Source organism: Ascaphus truei, chromosome 6 (assembly GCF_040206685.1).
Source record: "Ascaphus truei isolate aAscTru1 chromosome 6, aAscTru1.hap1, whole genome shotgun sequence".
In the NCBI taxonomy this organism is placed as follows: domain Eukaryota; kingdom Metazoa; phylum Chordata; class Amphibia; order Anura; family Ascaphidae; genus Ascaphus; species Ascaphus truei.
In genome coordinates, this window is record NC_134488.1 from 44,151,887 (window position 1) to 44,161,171 (window position 9,285).

The 9,285-nt window shown below is 41.2% G+C and overlaps 1 protein-coding gene across 1 annotated transcript; it reads left to right on the forward strand.

Annotated features, from left to right (window-relative positions):
* The first annotated feature begins 3,682 nt into the window (after positions 1 to 3,682).
* LOC142496450 (nicotinamide N-methyltransferase-like) lies at positions 3,683 to 8,576 on the forward strand. The gene is made up of 3 exons (XM_075603145.1): positions 3,683 to 3,949; positions 5,432 to 5,639; positions 8,046 to 8,576. Exons 1-3 carry the CDS (start codon positions 3,748 to 3,750, stop codon positions 8,473 to 8,475), a joined length of 840 nt encoding a protein of 279 aa, XP_075459260.1. The 5' UTR covers positions 3,683 to 3,747; the 3' UTR covers positions 8,476 to 8,576.
* The last annotated feature ends 709 nt before the right edge of the window (positions 8,577 to 9,285 follow it).

Consider the following 9,285-nt stretch of genomic DNA (forward strand, 5'->3'; position numbering starts at 1 on the left):
CAGTGGTTCCCAAACTTTTTCGGTTCAAGGCTCCCCAAGGCAATCAGAATTTTTTCAAGGCTCCCCAAGGCGATCAGGATTTTTACGCGGCGCCCAAAGTAAAAACAAAGGTGTAAATACATACCTAACAGTTGCAGTGCGCAGTTGGTGTCTCCCTCACACACTCTCACTCTCTCTGACCTCACTCTCTCTCTGACCTCACTCTCTCTCTCTCTGACCTCACTCTCTCTCTCACTCTCTCTCTCTCTGACCTCACACTCTCTCTGACCTCCCTCTCTCTCTCTCTGACCTCACTCTCTCTCTGACCTCACTCTCTCTCTCTCTGACCTCACTCTCTCTCTCTGACCTCACTCTCTCTCTGACCTCACTCTCTCTCTCTCTGACCTCACTCTCTCTCTCTGACCTCACTCTCTCTCTGACCTCACTCTCTCTCTCTCTCTCTCTCTGACCTCACTCTCTCTCTCTGACTTCTCTCTCTCTCTCTCTGACCTCACTCTCTCTCTCTGACCTCACTCTCTCTCTCTCTGACCTCACTCTCTCTCTCTGACATCACTCTCTCTCTCTGACATCACTCTCTCTCTGACCTCACTCTCTCTCTCAGTCTCCCGGTGCTGCTCCTCCAGCGTGCGCGCCGGGCCTCCCTCTCTCAGCGTCGCTGAGCCGGGCTGAACAGATGCACAAAGCCCTTGCATCTGTAATCAGCGCTGCCTGGCAGAGGAGACAGCAAGCGCGCTTGGTAGGCGGGTATCACTGTGTGTGTTTGTCACTTGGTAGCTGTCAGTGTGTGTGTGTGTGTGTTTGTCACTTGGTAGCTGTCAGTGTGTGTGTGTGTGTGTGTGTGTGTGTGTGTGTGTGTGTGTGTGTGTGTGTGTGTGTGTGTACATTATATAATATTTAAAAATGAAAAAAAAAAGACATGTGAGAATAAATTATTTATTAACATTGTGCAACTTTGATAAATATATTCACACGCACACACCACACACACATCACACACATCCATATACACCACACATACATATATACACACACACACACACACACACACACACACACACACACACATATATATATCACACATACATATATATATATATATATATATATATATATATATATATATCTATATATACATACATACACACACACACACACCACACATATATATACACCACACATACACATTATATATATATATATATATATATATATATATATATATATATACACCACACATACATATATACACACCACACATTATAAATATATATATATATATACACACACACCACACATACATACACACACATATATACATATATACACACACACACACACCACACATATATACACACACACCACACATATATACACACACACACCCACACCCTGCAGGCCGTTTTTCACACACACACACAACACACACCCTGCAGCCCGTTTTTCACACACACCCTGCAGCCCGTTTTACACACACACACACACACACACACACACACACACACACACACACACACACACACACACACACACACACACACACACACACACACACACACACACACACACACACACACACACACACACACACACACACACACACACACACACACCCCTACACACACACACACACACACACCTTGGTGCTGTCTGGTGGCTCTGCAGTTGCAATGCCGGGCAGGCTGCAGCCCCATTGGATGGGAGCGGTCACGTGACCGCTCCTCTGCTTCCCCTCAGAGGTTTTTTTTTTTTTTTAAATGAGCTAGCAGCCCTTGTTTCCCGCTGCTGGCGGCCCTGATCGCGGCGCCCCTCTAGCCAAGCCACGGCGCACCAGGGCGCCGCGGCGCACAGTTTGGGAAACACTGCTGTACCTGATTCGGCAGTCTGTGGTAGCAGACGTGAAGGTTTTGATAGCTGTGAAGCGTGGCCCCAGCGTTCCCAAAACTCAGTGAGGGGTGGGACAGTGTGGAAGTATTAGGGCATTGGTGTTGGACGCAGGCCAATGAGAGGTGTGCGGGGGCGGGCATTGGACGCAGGCTAATGAGAGTCAGTGAGGGGTGGGACGCAGGCCAATGAGAGGTGTGCGGGGGCGGGCATTGGACGCAGGCCAATGAGAGTCAGTGAGGGGTGGGACAGTGTGGCATTGGTGTTGGACGTAGGCCAATGAGAGGTGTGCGGGGGCGGGCATTGGACGCAGGCCAATGAGAGTCAGTGAGGGGTGGGACAGTGTGGCATTGGTGTTGGACGTAGGCCAATGAGAGGTGTGCGGGGGCGGGCATGGCCTGAGCAAGAGTGACAGGCCCAAGGTCCAATGCGATTGACCCTTGGGACGCAGACATACAGTGATTTCACAAATATATAGTAGATACCTGACTGGGAGCTGAAGCCTCCGTGAAAACATCATCCAGCCTGCTACCAGTGTTTACTGTTGTGTGCTGCGGTCTCAAGCTGAGGTGCCTAAAGACTCATCTTTAAACAAACCTGCTGTTTTTTACCTTACTTTTTGTAAGTAGGTCATCCATAAGAGCCAAGTTATTTTAGTTTGATTCACACTTATTTTATTTACTACACTATGATTATTTATGTGTTTTTTTCTGGGTATTCCTGATGACATCGCTCCCTTCCTGCCCTGGATCCTAACTGTTTGTAAGGGAATCAGTGCATATTCCCTGGAAGGTTGAGAATCTTTCAGAATCACCATATTTTTATATTATTCTTTGACCACTTTCACTGATGGTTATAGCGCCGTTCCAAGTCACTGGGTTTCGCAATACTCCTTTGGACAGACTTGTATACTATCTTGGACAGCTGAGCATTACTATCCCTGCTGCCCAGAGTCTCTTTCCCCTCAGTGGGATCTAGGCATATGCTTATCTGATCATGCACTCAGCACTGGCTTTCATTGGTATTCTATACAGCCATGTGTTTTTCCTTTTTTGCAGAGTCCACAGGCATATCTTGCATTAAGGCTTTTTGATATTTTTATTATTTTTTCTTTGGTTATTGCTGTACAGGGCTTGAGTATTTTTCATCCTATTTTCCCCTGTCTCCCCCCCCCCCTTGGTTTAAGATATATTATTTTTGTCTTATGTTCACCTTTGTGTATATAAGTTTATTCATCTTATATTTCTTATTTTTCTTTTGCGCTTAGTTATATTATTTGTAGCTAGGATCCTTAGGGAGGTTTTGTAATCTTTTAGCTCATTTGTATCACCTCATATATTTGATAGGTTAATTATCGTATTTTTGATACATTTTTTGCTTTAGGGTTTACTTGCAGTGATTATACCTTATTATTTGTTTATATTTTTTTTCTAGTCACAGCTTTTTATTTTCATCATACTGCCTTTAGTGTGTTTATGTTTTTAATGTTAGTGTGTCTTATAGCTCGCAATTAAAATATTTCCTTTTTTCTACTTTGACTCAGAATCCTGGTCTTTGCCTTTATACTTCTAGATTTATTTTGTGGTAAATTTAGAGTGCTATTTTTGGGGATTGTCTTAGTCTTCTGTGTGATATATATATATATATTTATATTTATATATATATATATAGTATTTAAAGACGGTGGAACACATGCAGATGCACTCATGGGCACAGTGCTGCACAAAATAGAGGATACCTTGTGACAAGAATATTTACAGTGACTGAGTGATTTTTATTTATCTAATACAATTCAGCATATTTCTGTCTCAATGTCTGTGTACCTGACTAGTCAGCTGCTCTTTCCAATCAGATGATAAGATTCTCATGCACATGAAGTTCGGAAGACACAGAGTCAGAGCAGAAGAACAGAAGATAAACCCAATGGATTCCAGCCACAAACAGTACCACCATGTGGACATAGATCCAAGAATAATATTGGACACCTATATTTGTGCTGAAAATAATGATTTGCAAGAGGAGATACTGGAATATCCACTAAAACAACTGTATAAGGCATTCACATCAGGTATGTGTGTTTATTTCTGTTCTGTAAACTCAGGACTAGATTCACTGAATCAGGGCAAATAACATACAATTACTTAAAACAAGAATGAACGAATTTTATATTATGGAAAATGTGAGTTTGTTACTTTTTATCTTAAACCTTTGAATACATTTGATGAAACATTACACACTATTGTGGCATCTTTCTCTCATTGTATATTTGATGACTACAAACCATACACATTGAGGGATATCCTGTGACTACACCATCTCTCTACAAAAGGGCTCCAGTCAGAGAGAGAAGAATCTCTGACATGCCTTTTATACCTGGAAGTTTTATGAGTGCAACAACATCGGAGCCTTATTATTTATTTAACTATTGGCATATACCATCTGCACTATCTTGTTTTCTTTCATTCCACATATTACTGGATATATTCAGCGCTCCTCTTCTCAAAGAAGAAAACTGTTACCATTGGGACAAAGAACAGTCCCACCTGGATGTTGAGCAGCTTCATTTCACATTGTTTATATTGTTTCATTGCTATTCTTCAATATGGGTTGGTGAAAGATATTGGTTGATCACATATTTAAGTTTTTTCACTTTGCATTTTGTATTTCATTACATATGTCTATTATCACTATAAAATCACTTTAGAAGCGCCCAGTCCACCCCCCCCCTTTTTGAACTTATGTTAATGTCACATTACAGTGTAAAATCTGGGTCTCAGTGCTTTGCTATTTGCAACTGTTATTCAATACATTTGATTTTAACTGGTATGTTTTAAATTAAATCTAAGAGGGAAATACTAGAATAATAAAAAAACGTCTCCTTGATTTTATGTGGTAAAGTTTTTGCACCAGATTTGAAACTGGGAAACTTTGATGCATAACCCCTCTAATCTGAGACAGTCAAATATAAGTTCAATTTTTCATTTAAAATATCAGTAATATTGCATTTTCCAGAAAATAGGAATTCATCTTGTTATAATAACTAATAAAGATGGGTGACACAAGGTGTGAGAAATCAGAACCCACTAGAATCTTACATTTTAAACCCAAATTGAAAACCCTTAAGAGACAGACAGACAGACAGATGTTTGGATGGACGGAAAGTTAGATCCCTCACTATTCCTTATGTGAATTTCTTCTGATCATATTACACCTGCTGCAAGCAGTTGGTGATAGTTTTTAATATAAATGCAATGTGACACAGAGACAGACACATGCCATTGACAGAATCCTCTTTCTTAAAAGATATTATCAGGAATAATTACCTCTAACTTCCATGCTGCGTTTACATCCAGGAATAGTTCGACTGCACAATATATGTTTGTTAATAAAATCCCTACATCTTCTATAGAAGCATCTATATTCGCATTAACACAATCACTACATAGAGATCAACATTGAAGCTTGCTATTTCTAAGATGAAATAAGAGGAGGCTGGATACATTATTGTTTAATCAATATGATTTTCTGGACCTTTGTCTCTATGCTTTAGGTGGTGTCAGTGGAGATACACTAATTGATATCACCATGGGTCCGGTAATTCTTCATCTCCTGTCAGCCAGCGAAATCTTCAAGGAGATCATTGTGTTAGATCCTGTGGAAACCCACCACAAGGAACTGGAAATGTGGTTGAAAAAGTATCCAGGGTCCTTTGATTGGTCTCATCTGTCCAAATATGTCTGTGACATGGAAGGCAAAGGGTAAAAAGTCATTTTTAGTCCATTATTTTTTCCTAAAAGTTACAGTTTCTGCTTTACATCTTCGGTACGGTTGGTATAAATGCCACAAAAGCCGCCCCTGCTCAGAATATGTGTTAAATTCACAGATTCCGGTCCAATCAATACGTACTGTGATTGCAAGGTGCATAACCCATAAATATAGGGAAAGGGCACAGAAAGAATCATGAAAATGTAATCAGGTTTGAAAAAATAAAAACCTTAAAAATAAATTATCCACTTAGTGCTGTTTTTGACTATTTTCTATTCAGTCCTCATTTATTCTGCAGATCTATAAATGTTGAAAGATATGTACTGTTACAGTATTTTGAGAACTTTCTAGATCCTGTTTTATTTATTTGTGAAATATATTACCTGTGAAAATACATTTAGATATTAGTCTCATTTTCAAGTAAGTCAAATGTGATGCCAAACTGAAATGGTACAACAAATGGTATAAGGATAATACAGGTATTTACTTTTTCTGCTGTATTTGTTGTACAACACTGAACACCAGATTTCTTTCATTAATCAGTGCAAGCATTGAGCCACACTAAGTAATCCCTAAAAACTCTGTAACAATTACTCCATCAGGTATGTGAAAATGCACATATGAATCTGCAGGGATGTACTGGATCCTAACTCATGTAGTGCCTTTTTCTCCTAGATATAAAGTTTCACGGCCCTGTGAATGTGTACAATGATCACAGAGAGGCCATTATTGACCAGTAATGCCCTGTTCTGAGGGGATTATTACTATTATAGGCTAAATGTAGCTTATTTCATAAATAATAGACACTTTTGTATAGTTAAATAGATTTTTTTTATTAAAATAAAATGGTAAATACATGAAACCACCTCTATATACGCTTACACTGCAGATATCTATATACACACACTGTCACCCCCTCTGTGTACACACACACACTCACACACACACACAGCAGCTCACACACAAACTGCTGCTACACACACACACAAAACAGCACAACACACACAACACAGTGCCTATACACACACACACACACTGGAGCTCTAGACACACAACACAGCACCTCTCTACACTCACTACACAGCACCTCTACACACACAGCAGCAGCTCTACACACACAGCAGCTCTACACACACACACAGACTCTGCTGCTACACACACATGCTATACCCATAAACACTGCTACTGACACACACACACACACACACACACACACACACTCCAGCCACAATAAAAAATGCAGCCACTTTTAAACTTTGCACGCTCCCTCCCAGCTCTACACACAACACAGCACAACACAGCACCTCTACACCAACCCCCCCCCCCCCACACACACAACACTAAACCTCTATACACAACACACTTATTTCTTTGCAGTCTCCTCCCCCCCAATTCAACTGAATCTGCTCAGAAAATCTCAGTCAGCTCGGGAGAGAAGGAGTCAAACCGTGACTGATACTTTTTGACCAATCCCATGCCATGTCTCAGCTGTTCTGAAAGCTGATTGGCTGGAAATAAACAGATTGAAAACTGCATTTTGCAAGCTGCTGAAATTCAGGGCATTACTGTGGATAATGCCCGGAATTTTAACCAATCAGAGAGCAGGGTTTTCAATAATGCCCTGACTTTTACTGCTTTAGCCTATAATCTGTGTTATCACTGCCACTGAATCCTATGGAAACTGTATGGCATTCTGTGTTACAGAGGGATATGTTGTTTTATTAGAAGGAACAATAACCCTTAGTACATTTGTGTATTTAATGATAAAGAATTATAACTGATAGCAATGATACAATATTTTCATGTTCCTGTCTTCTTAAGTCGTGTCCAGGGTGAAGCTGAGCGTGCGTGCGCACTCGTGCTTAGTGGGATCAAACACATTGTGACAATGTGTTTGTCCTGAGTGTGCGGATGCAGGTGCCCCTGAGCGCTCCGCGATTACCTAGACAAATTATTTTGACATTGTCCCTCTTGCCCTGGTCACATGCACGGTTCAGCCAATGAGGGTGAACCGCTCATGTGACTTCATGGGCATGCTTCCGGCACGCACCTCCCTCCCCCCGCGCACACCTACACTGGACACTAATCACCCCTGCTCTCACAGCACGGCTCAGTCGCTCTCAGCCTGGACGAGGACTAACATATAAGAATACAAGTGGTTATCTGTATCTAATTGAAGTTATTTCAAGGCACCCTTCTCTTGTACTGAAGGGGTACTGTACAAATGTAGCAAACTTTATTACAGTGGGACATACATAATATGCATAACGCTGCAGTGTGAGAAACCTTTATTTAGTAGACTTGGCCAAGTGCACAATGGGGAGATGGTCAATAACATGACTACATCTGTATATGTGACATAAGGTTATGCTAACATCATTATTTCTACTGTTTTTCAGTGAGGATTGGCAAGAAAAGGAAGATAAAACAAGAAGAGCAGTGACGCGTGTGCTAAAATGTGACCTCACAAAAGCCAACCCATCAGAGCCCGTTGTGTTACCCCAAGTGGACTGTCTGCTTAGCTGTGGGTGCTTGGAAGTTTTTAGCAAACACCAAGATGAATATCGCAGCATCCTGAAGAACATGTCATCACTGCTAAAAGTGGGGGGGTATCTCTTACTCTATGGACTTCTCAATATGTCATATTACAAGCTGGGTGAGCACACATTGCATGTTCTGACATACGATGAAGAATTCTTGCGTCAGGCTCTCAGTGACACAGGTTATATCATCCAGAGCTTAGTTGTGTTTAGCAGTAAGAAGAAATCAGATCTTTTGGATTATGATCACCTTGTGTTTGTTGTGGCACGCAAGGAGAGGGAGATTTAAATGTGCATAAGAGTGACCCAAAAGCAGGGACATAAGTAAGGCCTTAAATCCTGATCTTTGATGCCTTTAAAAACAGACAAATAAAGCTTTTGAAAAATAAATTTTTAATTGTTGCTTCAATGGGTGATGGGATAAATCAGTTAGCTCCGTAACCTTTGTGGGATATTAATGTGCATTTAAACAGGTTGAACCATTCTTCATTTTACTTCCCTCTCCCTTTGGCACAAGGTGATGAGTTTGCGTATGTATGATAATATGCCAGCTGGGTCAAAGGTGGAGGAAGCAGCATATCGGGAACCAGAGAATTTGAGGTTATACAGATATAGGAAACATGACTTACCCACGCCTCGAGCTGGACTCCTCTCCCATTCCCAATAAACACATTGTACAACTTCTTGGGTGAAATTAACGGCCACAGCTTTATTTATTACACAGATAAATATCTCATATGTATCCCCAACTAGGGACCTATACAGATTACTCTGCTCACACCTACCGGAGCTCGAGAGATACCCTCAGCTCGTGCTCATCTAGCCAATCAGTACCTTAGTCTAAATGCACAGATTCCCAGATTGTCACTACTTCACCAACCGAGCCAAGTTTGGAATGAAACGTCCTTCCCCAAATTCCATCCAGAAGTCAGTACCATTCCAGCTGCCGAGCCTGGAGTGGTACCATCTTTCCTAACTAAATAGTCCCCCTCCCAGAGTAATATTACTCCCGCCAACACATACCCCAAGCTGCGACAACAACAGAGCCGAATCCTGATCTTTCATTTCTAAGTCGACATCAATAATGCCTAAAAACAGG